This window comes from Diabrotica undecimpunctata, unplaced genomic scaffold, assembly GCF_040954645.1.
Source record: "Diabrotica undecimpunctata isolate CICGRU unplaced genomic scaffold, icDiaUnde3 ctg00000598.1, whole genome shotgun sequence".
NCBI classification, from domain to species: Eukaryota; Metazoa; Arthropoda; class Insecta; order Coleoptera; family Chrysomelidae; genus Diabrotica; species Diabrotica undecimpunctata.
This window is the reverse complement of record NW_027311904.1, coordinates 485,001-511,543: the sequence shown is the minus strand read 5'-3', so window position 1 is coordinate 511,543 and position 26,543 is coordinate 485,001. Positions and strand designations below refer to the sequence as shown.

At 39.0% G+C, this 26,543-nt stretch overlaps 2 protein-coding genes across 2 annotated transcripts; one reads left to right on the top strand and one right to left on the bottom strand.

The window, feature by feature from the left end:
- The first annotated feature begins 1,202 nt into the window (after positions 1 to 1,202).
- Positions 1,203 to 2,447, top strand: LOC140431233 (uncharacterized). The gene has a single exon (XM_072519168.1). It carries the CDS (start codon positions 1,203 to 1,205, stop codon positions 2,445 to 2,447), a length of 1,245 nt encoding a protein of 414 aa, XP_072375269.1.
- A 3,284-nt stretch (positions 2,448 to 5,731) lies between these two features.
- On the bottom strand, positions 5,732 to 7,441 carry LOC140431232 (uncharacterized). Its single transcript, XM_072519167.1, has one exon. The coding sequence runs from the start codon at positions 7,439 to 7,441 to the stop codon at positions 5,732 to 5,734; it is 1,710 nt and encodes a 569-aa protein (XP_072375268.1).
- Positions 7,442 to 26,543: the final 19,102 nt, after the last annotated feature.

Sequence of the window (26,543 nt, the reverse complement as noted above, 5' to 3'; positions counted from 1 at the left end):
ACCTTCCTCATCACGCTTTAACAAATACAGATATAATAAAGTATGGTAAAACATTACCATATTTTAGAGGTGTATTCATGAGAGATACGTTACCTAAAAATATTCATAAAAACGAATGTGGTGTTATAAATTTAGATTCAAGGAGTGGTGAGGGAACACACTGGGTAGCTTATGTAAAATCTAAATCTCAAGTAACTTACTTTGATTCATATGGAGATTTACCCCCACCACAAAATGTAATAAAATATTTTTTAAGTAAAGGTAATGTACAGATATATTACAACTACGACAAAATCCAAAACGATTCATACAAGTGCGGTCATTACTCACTAGATTTTCTATTCAACTACTATAAATAGCTACCAATGTAATATGTTTACGTAAAATGTCTTTAAACTTTACGCTTACTGGAAGCTCTTCAAATCTGAGCTATAATTTTAATCCTCCGATTTATCTTGAAGATGAATTTGACTATGAAATTGGTCTAACCAGTTTCTATAGTTTTAATACTATTCCAAATGTCGATGAAAGCAATAACGTTTTTCTCTGGAATTTCAAAAATTTTACCCATACCTACAAGCTACCTAAGGGGTCTTATGAATTGGATGATATTACAAAGCTTATTCAAGAAAACATGAAAAAGATTGATAATGATGCGACTTTAGAAATTACTCCACAGGTATCAACTTCCAAAGTTGTTATTAAAAGTAATCGAGAAATTTCATTCCTCCCCAGAAATTCCATTGGGAAATTGTTTGGTTTTAAATCACGACAACTAGTTCCAAACTAAACACATATTTCAGATAAACCGGTGGAAATATGGGGAGCAAACACCCTGTGTGTTGATTGTAACATCGCTTCAGGATGCTATTTAAATGGAAACCCTGTCCACTTGATTCACCAATTTTTTCCAATCGTTCCGATTGGGTATAAAATAGAGGATGCTCCTCAAAATATTTTGTATTATCCAGTTGGTATCAAGACAATCACCAACCTTACAGTAAAAATTATTAACCAAGCAGGTAAACTAATTGACTTTGGAGGAGAAGAAGTTACGGTTAATCTACATCTTAGAAAACGTATATAATGGTTCTAGTTTTTTCTCACATACCAAAAACATATATAAGGAGATTACCTTCTAAAATAATAACATCATCTAATCGTCGCTTCTTACAATCGTTAGGATTTAAAGTACTAGTATAATGGAAATTCTTCATGTTACTGGTCAACCTTTTATTGACAACACCATTGAAGAATATCAGTTTCACACATATCAACCATACATTCCTGGAAAGTTTGGTTATAACGATGAAATACGTATTCCTATTCAAGATATTTATGCATTTACATACCCCGGAAATAGTTATCTTTATATCGAAGGACGTTTACTCACGCATGATAATAACATACCAAAAAAATTAAAATTTATTAATAATAGTATAGCTTTCATGTTTCGCGAACTACGCTACGAACTAAATGGGGTAGTAGTTGACTCAGTACGTGATGTAGGATTAGTATCCAGTATTAAAAACTATCTTAGTCTTAACGAAAACCAAAGCTTGCAATTAGAAAACGCTGGTTGGTTTCCAAAAATGAGTAGAATGGAAACCAATAATGAAGTTCCCAAAAACAGTGTGTTGGTGGATTCAAATGGAAACTTTAACGTATGCATACCTTTAAGACTCCTATCAGGATTCTTTGAAGATTTCAGGAAAATTATTATGAACATGAAACAAGAATTAATACTAATTAGATCAAATGATGATATTGATGCTGTAGTCAGCATAGATGAAAGCGAACGACCAAAAATTGATATTAGTAAATTATATTGGGAGGTTCCACATATAACACCGAGTATACGAGAACAGATACGACTTAACAAGATTTCACATACAAATCAAGAATTACCTATCAAATTTCGCTCTTGGCAAATGATTGAATATCCTGCTCTAAACAACTCTACCCGCCATACTTGGTCTGTGCGCACTAGTACGAAAACAGAAACACCTCGTCACATCATTGTTGCTTTCCAAAATAACAGAAAATCGAAATTAACAAAAGATATGAGTAAATTTGATCATTGCACTTTAAAAAATATTAAAGTATTTTTAAATTCTGAAAGATATCCCTATAATGATCTACAATTAGATTTTAAAACAAATAGATTTGCGAAACTTTATGAAATGTTTGGCAATTTCCAAGAAAGTTATTATCATATGGTGCTGAATCAACCAATATTTAATCCTTATGACTTTAAAATGATTGCACCACTGATACATACTGACTGCTCTCGACAAAAAGAAGTAATTCAATCAGGATCTGTGGTGTTACGTATAGAATTTGAGACAGATGAGCCAACAACCTCTGATATCTCCGCTTATTGTCTGATATTGCACGAGAAAGAATTTACATATAATCCCTTAACTAAAATAGTAAAACAATTATAAAAAATATTGATATTATTAGATGGACAGGTTGGCTTTTTAATATATTTTTATAATGAGATAGGTATTAAGATTTAATTACATCTAATGAGAGACTTTTCCGTATGAGGTCAGATGTACATTATGTATGAAGATGGGTGGCCGCTATAGCATTATATGTGAACCTCTCACATGCGCATGACTGAAATTGTTTTATAAATGCAAGTTAGATACCATACAAAGACAGACTTTAACATGTGCTTAATAATAGACGTACAAGGTTTTAACACCGAGAAAAATAAATTTATCGTGAAAGAGTTGGCGACTTATGATGGCGAAAAAATTAGTCATTATTTTTTCAAACCTCCATATTCATTGAGGTTGTTGAATCCAGAGTTTCATAAACAAGCTGTTTGGTTAATGAATAATCACCATGGTCTTAACTGGAATAACGGATTTACCCCGGTACATCAAGTTCATGATATTATTCGATACTTGACAAGTAATGTCGATATCGTTTATGTCAAAGGAAGAGAAAAGGCTCAATATATAAGAAAGTATAGTTTAGTGCCAGTTATAGAGTTTGATGAACAACCAGCCTTGGAGATAATGGAGCCAAAATGCCCATACCATTTAAATAATAATAGTGTATGTGCTTTATCTAATGTATTTTACTTATACAATAATTTTATTATGCAATAAAAATTTTTTTCTTACATAATGTTTTATTTAAGCAATAAAAATACCTTATTAAAAAATAATACTTTATTAATAATTACTAAATTCAAACAATATAATTGTTATCTAAATTTTTCAATGCAAACCTACATAAACGACAACTGGATTGAGCAGGGGCGAATCCTTCTAGCTCTGTTCTCCATTCGGGGCGATTGAAGTGTATAAAACACGGAATTCTAATCTGTACTTCAAAATCCTGAACCACTTCGACGGGTAATTTATCCCAGGATCGAAGAATTTCATATGGTGACACATATTTTCTAATCTACGGTATGGTATAGTTTTCCAACTCTGTTTTTGTAAACATGTACAACGGTTTTTGTGGGTGTTGATTCATTACAATTCTTTTCTGACAACATTCCATTATTGTTAAAACGGTTAATGTTTTTAAACACCAAGTCTATCCACTTTTGCTCCTCGACTTTAGAAACAAAAAATAGTCTATTTTTTTCTTCCGGTGAATAAACTCTCCCACTACGCAAGCGCATCACTTATACTAAGTCGTGAAAAGTTTTTAAACATACGAAGTTTATTTTGATATTCACTTTTTAATTGGTTAATACTTTTCTGTAACTCTTTAACATTCCTTGATTTTTCGTAAAATAAAATATCGCGTTTTATTCTTTTTATATCTGTATAAAACTGCTCAACTCGTTCACGTAACCTTCTTGAGTGCATACTGTTTACAATAATGAGCTTTCAGTACTCTTATATTCTCCCTACTCTCATTGACACCGGATGCAGATGTGTTGAGATGCACTCCCCCCACTCCTAACGGTATAGTAACACTAGACTGTTCCGCGTCAGGTCTAGTAAACTTTATTAGCTGAAAGTCCTCCACTCAAACTAATTCGCATACTTATAGTACAATTTGTGTTCAAATACAAGATACGAGAGGAACATGTCATATAAATATTGTGATAATCTGAATGATCAACTTAGTGGTGACGAGTGGAAAACATTTTCGAGACCTCCTTTTTATATTGTACGACAAAAAATTTGTCTTATTTGCCGTAAAATGTCTGGAACTAGACTTATTCCAATAAACTTAATATTTAAAGGGTGGAAATTGGTGTTTGAATTTTGTAAATTTTGTAGTGAGACTAGACCTATGGGATTATCTCATCGAAGAGTAGGTTATCGTGATGGATTAATGGAATCCCCACCACATAAATGGGACTCCCCACTCCCTTTGTTAGATTTACTATAAATAGATGCTCAAAATCTGTATAGAGATTATTAAGATGATATTATTAGACTTTATTGTTTTACAAGCAATTGTAAGAAATCTGCTTTTAATCCAACAACCCATCAATGTCAGGGAAGTTTTTGTATGCTTTGACAGTAATGGCACACTAAATGAAACATGGCCTCAGACATGGTCAAGAATGAAATCATATCCAGGAAACAATTTTTTACCAACTTTACAAGCTGAAATACCATTAAACAGCACTAAATATAAATTGCGTTTTAGACATATGAGTGGTAGAAGCAGTGACTCCAAATGGTTGGAACTTTATAATGAAAGACCTAAGAAGGATACAGTCATATCTCCAATATTTTATTATATAGCTTTATGTTCGACTTTTTCAATAATTACGGTATTAATAGAATTGTTTAAGGTTTTAAATAAAAAAATTTGTTTATATAGATGCGTTTTATTATTACAAATAAATATACAATTATTTTAAACAATTTACAAGTATGAATCATATTGAAAATAATCAACCTGAGAAAATTCTTCAAGGGGGATCTTGTCTAAATCGGCTAATTCCGGGGTATGTAGCAGCTCATTCCCAAACATAATAAGATCATCTATAGTACCATTATGTGATTTAAATAAAAAATGCCCCCACGCAAGAGTTTTTACGTCACCGTTTATTACATAGCGTTTGTCATCCTTCGAAGATAGTGCCACTTTATTTCTAAGTTCCGTATATATGGTATGTAAATTAGACACAAATACATACATTTTTCTAAAGATTACACCACCTTTTTTTACTAATAGTACATAATCACTCATTTGCAACTGTGTTTTGGTTACGTGTTTTGAAATGCCTTTTGCTTTTTGTATTATTTTATTTGCTTCTATGCAGTAAGCTTTAGCACCTGTACCATAAAAACTTTTCATGGGTGTAGATGCAAATTCATCTTTCATTTTTCCTAGTATTGAAGGTGTTTTCGGTATCCCGTGAATATTATCAGTTGGATAGTTGGAGGTGTCGAAATGTTCTATATTTCTTTTCATGTCCTCATAGAAATTAGAGGTATATATTTCCATAATCAGGGAGTCTGTGTCTGTGTATAACAAGTTTGCAGTTTCCCCATACTTCTTTTTTATATATCCATAATAAAAATCATATATCACTGTTTTTGATAAATCTAAAATTGTAAATCCAACATAGAGAGGCTTATCGTAAACTATTTTGGTTTTACCCAAATGAACCGCAACCAAATTTTCATTAAACACAGAACAAGACTTGAATTCTGGTTTCGAGATAAGTGCCCTGGCTCCCAACGAATTTGTTTTTGTTTCCCAGCGAGTACAGAGGCGGATATCCTTTCTTTTTTCAACATTCTCTAAAGTTTTTCCCGAATATCGCATTATTCAGTAATTTAAAGAGATCCCGCTCAAACTCGTTTTTGGCTTTGTTTCTAAGTGATGTATTTAGGTCAATATATTTTTTTAGCCATGGTGATTGCGAGAACTCTAGTATACGATGAATCCTTTTTAGTACCAGACCATACTTAAGACACTGTTTAAGATTGCGATAATGGATAATGTATTTAGTTTTATTGTTGAGATTTGGTATAAGTTTAGGATATTTGCTTCCTGGTGGTACCATGCTTTCGGGGCAGAATGGTATATCATTATGTGCAGAATGTAAATGAGCTGGATATTCCAAATCCACTTCCAACACATACCCTTTATTCGCATCATCCTCCACCGAAAAATAGTTAAAATTTTCAACATCGGTTACCCATTTAAAATTTCCATATGGAAGATATTGACACATGGCCGCACCATATAAATTTGTAGCATCTAGATATATGATGTAAGACTCGGGTTGTTGTGGATCATAATTGGGTAGATATCGATTATTTGCCACGGCTTCTCTTTTGCTACATTGTGCCACTTCTCCTCTTACTCCTTTCTTTAAAAAGTGTACCATGTCGACATCGGTAAGAAGCTCTAGTTCAATTTTGGTGTATCTTAACATAGCGTCCCAACTTAATGCAAAAGCAGTTATGTAGTGACAAGGATCCAAATTGTATTCTTTGTGACATACTTTCCTAAAATTTTGAAACACATCAGCCAATAATAAGACATCTGATATTAGGTACAACATAGCATAGTCACTCATAGATTTACAATCAAATGTGTTCCATACATCAATTGCTCTCGCATAATCTTCATCAGAAATGTGTTTGTTAGTTAGATTATTGTAGAAATTTTCTTTAGGTGGTAGTGTTTTTTCTTTAAGTCTGTCAAATCCATCCATATATGAATAAGGAAAGACACCCTTGTGTCTCACAAGTTCAAAGTGTTTAGTATCTGGGAAATACTTTTTAATTTCTTTACACTGCTCCGAGTCTAAAGTTGTGCTCAGAATATCCAGAGATTTTGCCAAAAATCTAGATGAATCAACAAATCTCAGAGTTATGTATTTATGTGGACCCCTTTTCGACTCCTCTACGAGTATTTTTTTAGAAATTGTGATATATTTTTCTTTGGTCTGTGCAATTACTGACACTTGTTCACCAGTTGTTGAAAGCTCTTTAACAAAAAGATGACAATCATAATTACTCATATTGTGAAAAAACACAGGTATTGTATTTGAGAGTTTGTAATTTATATTACATGAATTATGAGCGGGTCCAAGATATTTTGAAGTTAAATGATGATGATCTCTTACCTTATGATTAAAAGGATTAAATGGCTTCCCACACAAGTAACACTCGGTAGCGCTGTCATGTTCTTTAATTTCTTCTTTTGTTAACGGTGACATTGGTTTAATATGTTTAAGGTGATTGTTATATAGTTCATGTACTAAATCATCCAATTTCTGGATAAACACCTTTGGGGCATCCTTTCCTTCATAATTTATTAGTCTTGAGAGTGAATCGTCATAGCTGCATTTAAGATAAAATGCAAATGAATATGCTTGGTGTTCAGCTGTTTTAACAAAATATGAATTTCCACCAAAAGGTTCGGTGCAGTCTATGGGCTTCAGCAAACTTTCAAAGTCCGCATATATAACAAATGGCACTGGTAACATTTTTTGAAAATTGATAAATTTCAGTATATTTTCTGGTCCTATTTCACCAAGCTTATTAATTTTAGGTTGTGTTGTGGGAAGTTTTGTGTAAATATGTGAACAGTCGCTCTTTTGGTGATGTGATTATTTAGGTTTTCTTCGCTAACAAAGAATTGTAGACATCCATCACATAAGTATCCTTTGCGATGGTTTTTTGTTTTTTGACTTCTTACAAGTCTTGGCATGTCTAAAATCAGACAATAATGACTTTGTGTATCATTTGTGATAAGCAAAAGGTTCACATGAGTGGCATGGCGATTACTTGTAAAATACAGTGGCCCAACTATTTCATATTACCGTTTATTAGTTACGAAATTAGATTCTAGCCCATAAATATTTACTGAAATATTATTAAGAGTCTCAAACTTTTTAATGTCTTTTAGTTTCATCGGAAAGTCAATACCTTCAAAATTCAACAAAGTATCGTATGGTGGATACGATTCTGGTTTGGTTGGGTTACCAGAGGCAGGAAAAACAGCTGCAATAACACTCCATGCAAAACACTTATTATCTTTGTTTTCTATATTTAAAATAGCGTGTTTTCTTGCTAAAGGTGTTGGGAGACGAATATACGTTGATGCAGAAATACTACTAAATTTGTTGATGTTAACATCTAAAAACATTATTTCCTGTAATACCCAATTTGAATCTTTCTCTTGAAATTCTGAGGCTTGTGTCATCAGTGCTTCCTTAAAATCAGCAAATGCTTCATCCAGTTCAGTGCTGATAGATATAATTTTATTGCGTGTGTTCATGGACTTGATATCTGATAGATTGGTGTCAGGTTTTAGATAAATAGCAAATATTTCAAAATTTACTTTAATCGTATTGTGCTGATGTAGATATTCACTCAAGATGCTTAAAACTTTGGGTTTAACATCTTCTAAAAATCTATAATAATCCAGTTTCTTATCACTATTAAAACGATAAGATGCAATTCTGTTTTTAAACGCATGTGTCAATTTTGAAACAGTGCCATCTATTATTTCCAAATTAAGAGGACTTAATCTTTATTTGGGAATATAATAATCCCCATTATGGTCATTATGACCATTCACATTTCTGTATTTACATGTTTTCATATGTCGCGACAAGTTATCCGAGCGCGAAAACGATTTATTGCACATACTACACGTATTCATGATTCCCGATAAACTACTGAGGAGCCCCCACCAATTTGCCTTAAATATGTTATGTGAATATTAACCCCTCCATGTTATTTTAGACGATGTTAATCGAATGCTATTTTTAGACCAGATATTGTCTAGACACACCAGATGCCCAGGTCGCTGACCTTCAGCTATTTTTAAATATTGGTCATTAACCTTGAGTTATTTTTAGACAGGATACTGTCTAGACACGAAAGATGGCTAGGTCACTGACCTTCAGCTATTTTTAGATATTGGTCATTACCCTTGAGTTATTTTTTAGATCAAATACTGTCTAGACACGCAAGATGGCTAGGTCACTGACCTTCAGCTATTTTTAGATATTGGTCATTACCCTTGAGTTATTTTTAGACCGGATATTGTCTAGACACACCAGATGGTCAGGTCACTGACCTTTAGGTATTTGTAGATATTGGTCATTAACCTTGAGTGATTTTTAGACCGGATATTGTCTAGACACACCAGATGGTCAGGTCACTGACCTTCAGCTATTTTTAGATATTGGTCATTAACCTTGAGTTATTTTTAGACTGGATATTGTCTAGACACACCAGATAGTCAGGTCGCTGACCTTCAGCTATTTTTAGATATTGGTCATTAACCTTGAGTTATTTTTAAACCGGATATTGTCAAGCAGATGTACAGTTCATTAACCTCCTTATATTTTGGACACAGGATATCAAACCGGATGTTCTCTAGACTGCCAGGTGTCTCTCCTCCTCATTTTGGGGGTACAATATACATCTACTTACATGCACGCACCTACACACGCACATAAACACGCACACACACACGTTCACACACACGCTCACTCACACACACACACGCACACACACATACGCACACACACACACTTCACACACATACACCCACACACACACGCACACACACACAACACACACGCACTAACACACAACCACGCACACACACACGCACTAACACACACCCACGCAAACACAACACCCTAGCACACACATAACACACAGTCACGGACACACACACGCACACACACACGCCTACACACCACACACAAACACCTACTAACACACAAACACACATGCACACACACAAACACACAAACACACAAATCCACACACACCCACAAACACACACACACACAAACACACACACATACACACACACCCACACGTACACACACACGCACACACACACACACTATAACACACGCACAAACACACACGCACTCACACACACCTCACACACACACACACAGCCACACACACACACACACACACGCACACAAACACACATGCACACACAAACACACACACACACACAAACACACACACAAACACACACAAACAAACACACGCACACACACATACATTCTCCACCTCTTGATTCCTACCAATTAGTCGCCTCTTAAGACAGGGAGGGACTTGTTGCCTCAGCCGTATTGTTCTCTCCGCGAGCCGAACGGAGACACACACATACACCCACACGCACACACACGCACACAAACACACATGCACACACCACACGTACACACACACGCACACACACAAACACACACACACACACACACACACAAACACACACACAAACAGACACACATACACATACACACACAGACACACACACCCACAAGTACGCACACACGCACACATACTTATACACTCTCCACCTCTCGATTCCTACCCATTAGTCACCTCTTACGACAGGGTGGGCCTTCTTGCCTCGATCGTATTCTTATCTCCGCGAGCCGAACGGAGACACACACACCCACACACACAACATACGCACACGCCCTAACACACACCCACTCACACACACGCACACACACACACACACACACGATCACACATACACACGCACGCCTACACACACACGCACACGCACTAACACACACCCACGCAAACACAACACACTAGCACACACCCACGGACACACACACAACATACGCACACGCCCTCACACACACCACGCACACGCGCACACACAGGCAAAGACACACGCACATACACATACGCACACACACACGACACACACACAACACACCCACACACACTTACACACACACACACTGTAACTCACGCATACACACACACGCACTCACACACACAATCATACACACACAAACATACACCCACACACACACACAAACACACACACACACACAAACACACACACACACACAAACACACACACACAAACACACACACACACAAACACAAACCCACGCAAACACACGAAGGCACACACACACCACACACACACCACACACACACACACCCACACACACACACGCACACAAACATACATGCAGGCACATACACACGCACACACACACGCACACACACAAGTACACACCCCACCTCTCGATTCCTATTCTGTCGCTGAGGCGATTCCACGGGAGGTTGTGGATCTCCACCAGTCGCTCTGTCTGCTGCGGCAGACGATCGTGTAAGCCTCTGTGAATCCATTTTTACTAAAACAAATGACAAACAGAGGGAAAGGAAGAATAAAAGAAAATCGGAAGAAGGTTTTCTTTATTTACTAAAAATCGGTGCGTCGGGGTCAGTTCGCCAAGGTTTTCCCCATATAGAGAGTATATCTTCGGTCTTCGTTAGACGACGTGTGTGACCAAGCAAAACGAAAGGGTGTAAGCCTCGTGCTTGTACAAAGTTATCCACTTATAGTACGTGTTACTCAAGTTTGGATCCCGGAGATAAGATATCTCGGAGACCGTCTTTAGTAACCGTATGAAATGGTATCTAACTTTTTGTTCAAGCTTGCGGAGGACGTGGTTGTTGCTAGGCCGATACGGCAGAGCAGAAGCGCGAACTAACCTCCAGACACACCACGTAAGAAGATCGTAGAGGTACCTAAAACAAATGGGTAAGAGTATGGAAAACGACAGAAACTAACATAAAATAATAAACAGGTAGAAAAGAAAGTAAATATAAACAACTTATCTGTAATAGAGAATAACGGTTGGTTATTAAGAAATATACACACAAATATATATCAATGCACATAAATATGAGATATAGGTATAGTTTAAAGACAAATAATTCAAATGGCTGTAAGAAAGGTAAGATTAGTTTAAGCTGGAAACTAATAAATAAAATAGCTCTGGAGCAACAACGTTGCGACAGAAAAAGGTATTAAAAAATTATAACAAATAATCACAAATAAATGTCACAGTCAAAAAAAATATCAGTGTAAGAAAATAAGCATCTACAAATATCACAACTGCAAGTAAAATAAGGTATATATGAAATATCAAATAAACATAGCACAATAAAATGGAAATGTTTCTGAAATAAAATAAAATACCCAAATAATATTCTTACGAATATTAAATAATAATACCAAGCTGGATCTTGAAGAAAGGGCGGAAGAGAAGTCTAATTCTCTTCCAAGGTTTCGAATATGAAAATGCTAGTTATTTAACAATGAATGGGTATTCCCCAACCAGAGGTCTTATCTAGATTAAAACTCGAAACCGAATAGGCCTTCCGAAAAAAGTGCACCGTCTTTTATCCCATTTTCGTGGCCTTGGTGAGTGTTGAAAGTGGGCGTGACCGTTAACTCACCAATCAGAAAATAGGATAAAGTCAGGGACCAATCAGAAGGCCGAAGGGTGAGAAATGCGCAGATCTGGATGCGTATTGGTCAGTTTCACGCTGTCTACGTGGCAGATCTGACGACAATTCATTAGTCGCCTCTTACGACAGGAAGGACCTTCTTGCCTCCGCCGTATTCTTATCTCCGCGAGTCGAACTGAGACACACACATACACAAACACACACACCTACACACACACACACGCACACACCACTCGCCCACACACACACGCTCACACAAATACGCACACACACGCACACAAACGCACACACACACACACACAAGTACCCACATACCCACACAAACACACACACGTAAACACACACGCGCACACACAAGCACACACACGCCCACACACACACGCACACGCACTAACACACACGCACGCACACAAAATCTACAAGCACTCGCCCTAACGCACACCAACGCACACACACACGCACACACACACCTACGCACACTCACACACACACGCACACACCACACACACACACACAACACACACACACACAAACACACCCGCACACACACACGCACACAAACATACTTGCACGCACCTACACACGCACACAAACACGCACACACACACGTTCACACACACGCTCACTCACACGAACACGCACACACACACACGCACACACTCACACACATCCACACACACACAATCACACACACGAACACATACACACACACGAACACACACACACACTAACATACACACACACACACAAACACACATAAACACACTCACACCCACACACTCGCACCAAACACGAACACACACACACACATACAAACACACACACACACACAAACAAACACACACACATACAAACACACCCACACGTACACACACACGCACACACACAAATACACACTCTACCTTTCGATTCCTACCCATAAGTCGCCTCTTACGACAAGAAGGGCCTTTTTGCCTCCGCCGTATTCTTATAGCCGCGGGTCGCCCGATGACATACACACACACACAAACACAAACGAACACACACGCACACACATACAAGCACAGACACTAACACACCCACGCCCACACACACGCACACACACACACTCCACACACATACACCCACACACACTCACACACACACAACACACACGCACACACACACACAACACACACGCACTAACTCACAATTACGCACACACACACGCACACGCCTACACACCACCCACAAACACATACTAACACACAAACACACATGCACATACAAAAACACACAAACACACAAACCATCACACACCCACAAACACACACACACACACACACACACACACACACAAACACCCACACGTACACACACACGCACAAACACACTATAACACACGCACACACACACGCACTCACACACAGCTCACACACACACACACACACACCGACACACACACACACGCACACAAACACACATGCACAAACACACAAACACTCCCACACACCCAAACACACACACACAAACACACACACACACACAAACACACACCCACGCACACACAAACACACTCACACACACACCTACGCACACTTACACACACAAACACGCACACACACGCACACAAACGCATACACACACACAACATACGTACACGCCCTCACACACACCATGCACACGCGCACACACACGCAAAGACACACGCCCATACACATACGCACACACACACACTACACACACAACACACACATTTACACACACACTGTAACACACGCATACACACACACACGCACTCACACACACAAACATACACACACACACACAAACACCCACATACCCACACGAACACACACACACACGCAAACACACACGCGCACACACACGCACACACACGCCCACACACACGCCCACACACACACGCACACGCACTAACACACACGCACACACACCAAATCTACAAGCACACGCCCTAACGCACACCAACGCACACACACACGCACACACACACCTACGCACACTCACACACACACGAACACACCACACACACACACACACACACAAACACACCCACACACACACACGAACACAAACATACTTGCACGCACCTACACACGCACAAAACACGCACACACCCACCTTCACACACACGCTCACTCACACACACACGCACACACACACACGCACACACTCACACACATCCACACACACACACACGAACACATACACACACACGAACACACACACACTAACACACACACACACAAACACACATAAACACACTCACACCCACACACTCGCACCCACACACGAACACACACACACTTACATATAAACACACACTAACACAAACAAAGACACACATACACACACACAAATACACACTCTAACTCTCCATTCCTACCCATAAGTCGCCTCTTACGACAGGAAGGGCCTTTTTGCCTCCGCCGTATTCTTATAGCCGCGGGTCGCCCGGAGACACACACACACACACAAACACAAACGAACACACACGCACAGACACTAACACACCCACGCACACACACACGCACACACACCACACACAAACACATACTAACACACAAACACACATGCACACACACAAACACACAAATACACAAACCCACACACACCCACAAACACACACACACAAACACACACACATACACACACACACCCACACGTACACACACACATTATAACACACGCACAAACACACACGCACTCACACACACCTCACACACACACACCCACACACACACACACCCACATACACAAACACACACACAAACACACGCACACACACACACATACATTCTCCACCTCTTGATTCCTACCAATTAGTCGCCTCTTAAGACAGGGAGGGACTTGTTGCATCAGACGTATTGTTCTCTCCGCGAGCCGAACGGAGACACACACACCCACACACACACACACGCACACAAACACACATGCACAAACACACAAACACATCCACACACACACAGACGCACACAAACACACATGGACACACACTCACACACAAACACACATGCACACACACACAAACTCACACACACAAAAACACACACACATACAAACACACACACACACATACACACACACACCCACACGTACACACACACGCACAAACACACTATAACACACGCACACACACACGCACTCACACACAGCTCACACACACACACACACACCGACACACACACACACACACGCACACAAACACACATGCACAAACACACAAACACTCCCACACACCCAAACACACACACACACAAACACACACACACACACAAACACACACCCACGCACACACAAACACACTCACACACACACACCTACGCACACTTACACACACAAACACGCACACACACGCACACAAACGCATACACACACACAACATACGTACACGCCCTCACACACACCATGCACACGCGCACACACACGCAAAGACACACGCCCATACACATACGCACACACACACACTACACACACAACACACACACTTACACACACACTGTAACACACGCATACACACACACACGCACTCACACACACAAACATACACACACACACACAAACACCCACATACCCACACGAACACACACACACACGCAAATACACACGCGCACACACACGCACACACACGCCCACACACACGCCCACACACACACGCACACGCACTAACACACAGGCACACACACAAAATCTACAAGCACACGCCCTAACGCACACCAACGCACACACACACGCACACACACACCTACGCACACTCACACACACACGAACACACTACACACACACACACACACACAAACACACCCACACACACACACGAACACAAACATACTTGCACGCACCTACACACGCACAAAACACGCACACACCCACGTTCACACACACGCTCACTCACACACACACGCACACACACACACGCACACACTCACACACATCCACACACACACACACACGAACACATACACACACACGAACACACACACACTAACACACACACACACAAACACACATAAACACACTCACACCCACACACTCGCACCCACACACGAACACACACACACTTACATATAAACACACACTAACACAAACAAACACACACATACACACACACCCACACGTACACACACACGCACACACACAAATACACACTCTAACTCTCCATTCCTACCCATAAGTCGCCTCTTACGACAGGAAGGGCCTTTTTGCCTCCGCCGTATTCTTATAGCCGCGGGTCGCCCGGAGACACACACACACACACACACACAAACACAAACGAACACACACGCACACACACCACACACAAACACATACTAACACACAAACACACATGCACACACACAAACACACAAATACACAAACCCACACACACCCACAAACACACACACACAAACACACACACATACACACACACACCCACACGTACACACACACGCACACACACACACATTATAACACACGCACAAACACACACGCACTCACACACACCTCACACACACACACCCACATACACAAACACACACACAAACACACGCACACACACACACATACACACACACATAAACACACATGTACACACTCACACACCCACACGCACAGACACACGCACACTCACGCACAAACAAACACGCACACACACACGCACAAACACGCACGCACACACTAACACACACAAACGCCCACACACACCCGCACACTCGCTAGCACACACCCACGCACACACACGCACAAACACCCACGCACACAAACACACATGCACACATACACACACGCACACACCCACACGCACAAACACACGCACACACACGCACAAACACACACACACACACACAACACACACGCACACGCACTAACACACACACAGGCACGCACACTCACACGCACACTCACACGCATACACACACGCACATACACACAACACACACACACACGCACTAACACACACATGCACACACACACACACACAAACACACACACATACACATACAAACACATACACACCCACAAGTACACACACACGCACACACTTATAAACTCTCCACATCTCGATTCCTACCCAATAGTCACCTCTTACGACAGGGTGGGCCTTCAGCAGGACACACACCCAGGCATACACTCACATACCCGCACACACACATACGCACACACACAAACCACACACACACACACCCACATACACACAGACGCACACAAACAAACATGCACACACAGCCACACACAAACACACATGCACAAACACACAAACTCACACACACAAAAACAAACACACACACAAACACACACACACATACACACACACCCACACGTACACACACACGCACACAAACATACATGCACGCACCTACACACGCACATAAACACGCACACACACACGTTCACACACACGCTCACTCACACACACACGCACACACACACGCACACACACACTCCACACACATACACCCACACACACACGCACACACACACAACACACACGCACTAACACACAACCACGCACACACACACGCACTCACACACACCCACGCAAACACAACACCCTAGCACACAGATAACACACAGTCACGGGCACACACACGCACACACACACACGCCTACACACCACACACAAACACATACTAACACACAAACACACATGCACACACACAAACACACAAACACACACACATACACACACACCCACACGTATACACACACGCACACACACACACTATAACACACGCACACACACACACACACGCACACAAACACACATACATACACAAACACACACACACACACAAACACACACACAAACACACACAAACAAACACACGCACACACACATACATTCTCCACCTCTTGATTCCTACCAATTAGTCGCCTCTTAAGACAGGCAGGGACTTGTTGCCTCAGCCGTATTGTTCTCTCCGCGAGCCAAACGGAGACACACACATACACCTACACACACACACACACACACGCACAAAACACACATGCACAAACACACAAACACACCCACACACACACAGACGCACAAAAAACAAACATGCACACACACCCACACACAAACACACATGCACACACACAAAATCACACACACTGTAATAAATAATCTTCACTTATCGTCTCGTACGGTAGATTTATTTAAAGCACACTAGATACTCATGATTTTGTTTATTAGTTATCTAAGTACAATATTAAATAGTACTCAGTTGACGTTGACTAACTTAGACCGTTCTCTTGATTCTTCATTCTTAACTATATTGATAATAATAATACCAATGATCCTGTGATTTCCAGCTATTTAACACACGTTAGTTTGTTATCATAATACGTTTGTTATTTGTTGATTGATACACGTTATTTAATAATCTTTCGACTACATTGCAAATTTCACTAGGTCAGAGTGTGTCCTCGTTACAACGATATTTTCAATGTTGTAAACAAATAATATATTTTGCAAATGTGTGTCACAGTATTAAAAAGATTACTTAAATCTGATGCTTAATTAAATACCGTTACATCCCTATCCCTCAGAAGAAAAATTTTCTGAGTGCTGTTCGTTTTCAATCAATTACATGAACTGTTTTTACTCTTCCCTTCCGAAAGAAGAAAATTTTTCGTGTCATCATCAACTGATTACTGTACATATATACATTATTTACATTCAGTATTTACATATACATATTTATAGAATTATATACAAATTTTTGGTACATATTTCCTTGTATCTAAAAAATTTAGTAACCTAACCTAACCTAACCTCAGCATATTATAAGGTTACCCAAATTGTTCCCTTATAATATGCTATCTGGTATCCTTCATTATGCCTTACTGGTATATTAATTTAATATTTTACGTACGTTTTTTCTTACCTTACGTTAAATCATTTAGATTATAATACCTTATATTACCACCTATTATGTGGTTGATTACATATTATATCTTACCCCCTATTATGTGCACATAATATTTACAATAACCTTTACATATTTTAAATAATAAATAAAAATTTATAATAATAAAATCTTATATTAATTCTTGTATTAATTCTTGCATTAATTCTTGCATTAATTCTTGCATTAATTCTTGCATTAATTCTTGCATTAATTCTTGCATTAATTCTTGGATTAATTCTTGCATTAGTTCTTGGTACCAAGTAATAGTTCTGTTTTCACTGTTCATATACACTATTAATAACTTTGACATTTCACAATAAAGTTTTGTCGTTTTATTCATTTATTTATTTATCCCTATTTCTTTTGTCTAACTACTACTATACAGTCTAACATTTTTCTTTTTGTTATACACATTTTAAATATATATATTGTACGAACGTAAAATTATATTTACACATTATATTCATTTAAATATATTTTTATATATTATTTGCATTCAAAAGTACATGTATATATTACGAGTATATTCATTGACTCTAATTGTAGCAAAGTATTGTTTCCTTAATTATTCTAGCTATAAACTCTGTGCCTTGGTCTGCTATTATTTTTCTGGGTACTCCATACCTCAAGATAAATTTTTCTACCAATGATTTGGCTACTGTTTTGGTTTATTTTATTTCCTAATACATATTCTTCTACGTAGTTGCTTAATTCGCATTGTACGTCAATATATCTGTTTCCATTTTCATCCATGTACATTTTCATGGGTTCCTTGTTTATGATTTAGTGCTTATGCCTTTGGCAGTCGTCGCATCTCTTCACATTTCACATATTTCTCAACATTTCTTCGTAATTCGTTCCAGAAATAGTATTAACTTATATTTCTGTATTTAATATATCCTATTTATTCTTCCATATCCTTCCTCTAACATGTGGAAGTCATTAATTATAACTCTTCTTGATCTGCTTATCTTGTACTATATTATGTATTGATTGTATTATGTTTATCTTGTACTATACAAGCTTTTATACTTTCCTTAAAAAAAATTATTATTTTTCTCTTCGTATTTTATTAAGATTTGGTTAATTCTTTTTTCATCTCGTTTTATTCTCATTTCATTATTATCATTTTCTTTATAATCTTCTGCACTCACATTTGTGAGCCAAAATCTCACCAAGTCTCTCCGAGGGTCTTAATATTTCCTCTTGCATCGTAAATAAAATTTTAAATATACGGATCTTAATATTAAAATATTTAACCTGGTCAGTTATATTTTAATTATTTCAAGTTTATGGACATGCTTACTACGTACATTCCAACTATATCAAATATCATACTATTAACCTAATGTCATTATGTAATGTTTTTATAACTAATACTGTGTTTGCTTTCGTAATGAAATTATTATAGTTATGCTTTTTTTTGTTTATTGTTTGGTTTCTCGTCTTTTACAAACTAACTTTTGCTTGTACATATGGGTCTTTTTCTAAATAAAAACATATTCTGCATTTTTCTATGGGCCTTTTTCTTCAAATATTAATGGTTTTTACTATGCTTAATAGTTGTTCGACTCTTTTTTTACTCTTTGCTTTGTTTCTTCCATATAAAATATATAAAAATTTTTCCTGGTTTTGTATCTTCGGAATAAAACTTCTAATTTATATTTCTCGATTATTTACATTTATGATTCGTATAGGTAACATAATTTTAATCGGTTTATCTATTAATCCTACTGTAAATTCCTTCTCAACTTTTGGTTTTTTTTTATTACTGTAACTGTTTCTCCTATTTTTCAGTTCGATCTCGAAATTAATTTCTCCAAATATGTAATAATACTGACATATACTTTTCAAAATAATCTGTTCATCATTTTTCGCCTTTGTGCGTACTTAATTTACTCAACATCTTTTTTCTCTTGCATATAAATACAATAATCGTAGGAAATCGTCTTTCATTGTGACAAACTTCCTTTTCAATAATTTTTCCATTTACTTCATTAAAAAAAAATTATTATTCAAAATTCGTTTCGCAGTTTTAATCCATTCTGTAGTTACTGTATTGTCGTGCTGGAGCCGTAGGACTCTCAGCGGGTTGGGATTCAAGTACCACCCTAGCTTATCCTCTTAGCAGCCTCCTACTCGACGTAGGTTTCAACCATTAAGGTCGAACCATATGCAGTTTGCCTATATTTCTGTCAAAAATCTACTTCTGTCACTGTATTCGTATTCGCATGCGGTGCGTAATATGCTATTGCTATGCCTCTATTTCTGTGGCATCTTACCTGTGTCCATTGATTATTCTTTGTTCTTCGTTGTGATTGCCAATCTCCTCTGTTTCTATTACGATATATCCTCGTATTATGTCTTTCATATTCACTTATATTTCTATAATTTTTGTTTCTATATTGTTTTCTTTCTTCGAATTTATTTTTATAATATGCATATATTGTATTCTTACTTTCTTTTCTCATATCAAAATCGTATTTGTTCCTGTAATTTAACACTCTTCCTTGTGTGCTATCTTCCGTCTCATCAATCGATAAAAATTTGGACATTATCTCTTGTGTGGTTGAAAAGTTACATGCCTCCAAAATGAATTTAGCTTTTTCTGTGTTGACGTTGCGTTTCATTGTAGCTACTACTGCCTCTGTTGTGTATTTTCTCGCTAGTTCCAATGACATTCCTTCCGCTACGTATGCAACTTTTAGCTGTTCCGCTAATTCTTCAACTTCAGATGCATAGACGTCTGCATCTTTATGTCCTTGTCTTTTCTTCGCCAATTTAGCTATTACCGTCTTTGGACTGTCGCCTCTCAGTTCTCTTTTCAGTACCTCTGCTATTCTTGCGATTGTATCCTCTGTAGTTATAATGTTTCTGGCCTTATTGGTTAATCTTGTCTTTATTAATGTTGTCGCTGTCTCCTCCTGTCCTATCGCTATTTTCTCAAGGAGTTCTAGTGCATCTAAAAATGACTGCAGTTTGCCTGCTTTTCCATCAAACTCGCTGGGTAACACCTTGCTTGCGATATTTAAAAATTCGTTGATTGTAAGAGCCATACTTATTTCTTGCTCTGTGTCGCTATGTTCTTCCTTCTTTATAGGTTGTTGTTTCTTTGTCACAGGTAGAGAAACTGGTTTAAAATCATTTACATTTTGAGTATATTCTTTATCCGAAATTTCCATAATGTTATTATCATTTAAAACTTTTCTATCTCCAGTGAGTCCTTGTATTTGCAATGATTCGGCCGTTTCAATGAAGGTATTTAAATCTTCTTGTCTAATTTGTACTTCTCCATGGTATATAAATTGTAACAAGTCTCTTAGTGCTTCGTAAGTCACGTTTGTCAAAATTACTATAGGATGTTGACAGGGATTTGACATAAAAATTTCTTTAAAATATGGGCTACAAACCGAAAGAACCATTTTATGCGCTTTTATGCATTTTCCTTGTGCTGAAAGCGTTACGTCTACAAAATCTTGACTCTTCCATAATGAATTTATTCCTGAACTCATATTTTCGTGGAAATTGTTCCAACATAATGAAAATTTTTCTGACGCCATGGTCAATTGTCTTTAAAAGTTCTTTTAAATTCGTTTTTCTTCCTTATAAATGTAACAATAATTCTAAATATCCTAATTTATTGTAGCTAAATAGTAAAATAAAAAGTCATATCCGATTTCTTCGTCTATATTAATTGAAGAATTTGTCATTTAAGCAAATTCATGTCGTAATTTAATATTTTCCGACTTAGTCACAGTATATTTTCATGGTCAAATATAAATATTGTTAAAACTATACCTTAAGCAAATAAAATTATATGTCACATATTTGTTTCATTAAAAAATAGAAATAAAAATAAATAGAATTTGATATATAAACAGTTATTTAGCGATAATTTAAAAATAAATTATATTCTGTACTTTTAAAAGCCATAAAAATTGTGTACTCAACATTCTGAATTTGAATTAGTTAAATTCTTATATTCAAATACTAAGTAATCTTTCTATCTGTCAGACTGCATAATTTATATAAATAAGGGATAAAAATAAAATTTACTTACATAATATATTTCACATATTGTTTTTGATAATTCACTTTTGTCCATTCATCCATTTTTCCGATTTATTTTCCATTATCATGCGCTGGGATTCTGTCGCGGGGCTCCTGGCGGGTTTGGTTCAGAATTTGGCGGGAATTTTCTTAAGTGCCGATGCATTTTCTATTTCGAAACTGGTACAGTGGCTTCCATATATCATCCATTATGTAAATTTCCATTTAAATTTCCAGTATGTGGTTGGCATTTTTGATTTGTTTCTGCGAATCAGAAAACTCCTTATTTGAAAGGCAGGATCGCCATGTAATAAATAATCTTCACTTATCGTCTCGTACGGTAGATTTATTTAAAACACACTAGATACTCATGATTTTGTTTATTAGTTATCTAAGTACAATATTAAATAGTACTCAGTTGACGTTGACTAACTTAGACCGTTCTCTTGATTCTTCATTCTTAACTATATTGATAATAATAATACCAATGATCCTGTGATTTCCAGCTATTTAACACACGTTAGTTTGTTATCATAATACGTTTGTTATTTGTTAATTGATACACGTTATTTAATAATCTTTCGACTACATTGCAAATTTCACTAGGTCAGAGTGTGTCCTCGTTACAACGATATTTTCAATGTTGTAAACAAATAATATATTTTGCAAATGTGTGTCACAGTATTAAAAAGATTACTTAAATCTGATGCTTAATTAAATACCGTTACAACACAAAAACACACACACACACAAACACACACACGCATACACACACACCCACACGTACACACACACAAACACACACAAACACACACAAACATACACACACAAACACACACACACACAAACGCACACACACACAGACACAAGCACACGCGCACACACACACGCACTAACACACACATGCACACACACACACAAACACACACACACATACACATACACACACATACACACCCACAAGTACACACACACGCACACACTTGTTAATTCTCCACCTCTCGATTCCTACCCATTAGTCACCTCTTACGACAGGGTGGGCCTTCTTGCCTCCGTCGTATTCTTATCTCCGCGAGCCGAACAGAGACACACACACCAACGCACACACAACATACGCACACGCCCTAACACACACCCAGGCATACGCTCACACACCCGCACACACACATACGAACACACACAAACCACACACACACACACCCACACACACACACACACACAGACGCACACAAACAAACCTGCACAGACACCCACACACAAACACACACACACAAAAACACACACACACGAACAAACACACACACACATACACACACACCCAAACGTACACACAAACATGCCCACACACACACGCACGCCCACACAGACACGCACACTCTCTAACACACACCCATCAACACACATACGCACACACACACACTCCCACACACACACATACACCACACACACACCCACACCCACACACACAAACTCGCACCCACACACGACCACACACACACACACACATACAAACACACATAAACACACTCACACCCACACACTCGCACCCACACACGAACACACACACTCACATACAAGCACACACACACACAAACACAAACACACACACGCACAGGTACTAACACAACCACGCAAACACAACACACTAGCACAAGCATAAACACACACCCACGGGCACACACACGCACACACACACGCCTACACACCACACACAAACACACATGCACACACACACAAACACACACACACACACACAAACCCACACACACCCACAAACACACACAAACACACACAAACACACACACATACACACACACACACCCACACGTACACACACAAGCACATACACACGCACACACACGCGCGCGCACACACATACACAAACACACACACAAACACACACACACACAAAAACACACAAACAAACACACACACAAACACACACCCATGCACACACACTCACACACACACCTACGCACACGCACACACACGCACATTAACACACCACACACACACACTCACACACCCACACACACACACCCACCCATACACACACACGCCAACAAACATACATGCAGGCACATACACACGAATACACACACGCACACACAACACACACGCACTAACACACACCCACGCACACACACGCACAAACACCCACGCACACACACACACACGCACACAAATACACAAGCACACATACACACACGCACACACCCACACGCACAAACACACGCACATACACGCACAAACACACACGCACACACACGCACAAACACGCACGCACACACACAGGCACACACAACACAGACGCACACACACTAACACACACACACACACGCACACACAAACGCATACACACACGCACATACACAGAACACACACACACACACACACGCACACAAACACACATGCACCCACACGCACCAACACTCACGCACACACACACACGCACAAACACACGCGCACACACACACGCACTAACACACACATGCACACACACACACACAAAGACACACACACACACACACATACACAAACACCCACACGTACACACACACGCACACATACTTATACACTCTCCACCTCTCGATTCCTGCCCATTAGTCACCTCTTACGACAGCGTGGGCCTTCTTGCCTCGGTCGTATTCTTATCTCCGCAATACGAACGGAGACACACACACTCACGCACACACAACATACGCACACGCCCTAACACACACCCACACACACACACCACACACACACACGCACACAATCACACATGCGCACACACAAACACACACACACACACACACAAACACACACACACACACATACATTCTCCACGTTCCGGTTCCTACCCATTAGTCGCCTCTTAAGACAGGGAGGCCATTCTTGAATCCGCCGTATTCTTATTTCTGAGAGCCGAAGAGAGACACACACATACACACACACACACACACACAAACACGCACACGCACGCACACAAACGCACACACACACACACACCCATACACACACACGCCAGCAAACATACATGCAGGCACATACACACGCATAGACACACGCACACACAACACACACGCACTAACACACACACGCACACGCACATACGCACATGCACACACGCACACACGCACAAACCCACACGCACACACACACGCACACTCACGCACAAACATACACGCACACACACACACGCACAAACACGCACGCACACACACTAACACACACAAACGCCCACACACTAACACACACCCACGCACACACACGCACAAACACCCACGCACACACACACACACAAACACACATGCACACATACACACACGCACACACCCACACGCACAAACACACGCACATACACGCACAAACACACACGCACACACACACTCACAAACATGCACGCACAGACAAAGGCACACACAACACACACGCA

Excerpts from the sequence above, each read along its gene's own strand:
- LOC140431233 (XM_072519168.1), top strand. The coding sequence starts at position 1,203 with ATGGAAATTCTTCATGTTACTGGTCAACCTTTTATTGACAACACCATT.
- LOC140431232 (XM_072519167.1), bottom strand. The coding sequence starts at position 7,441 with ATGTTACCAGTGCCATTTGTTATATATGCGGACTTTGAAAGTTTGCTG.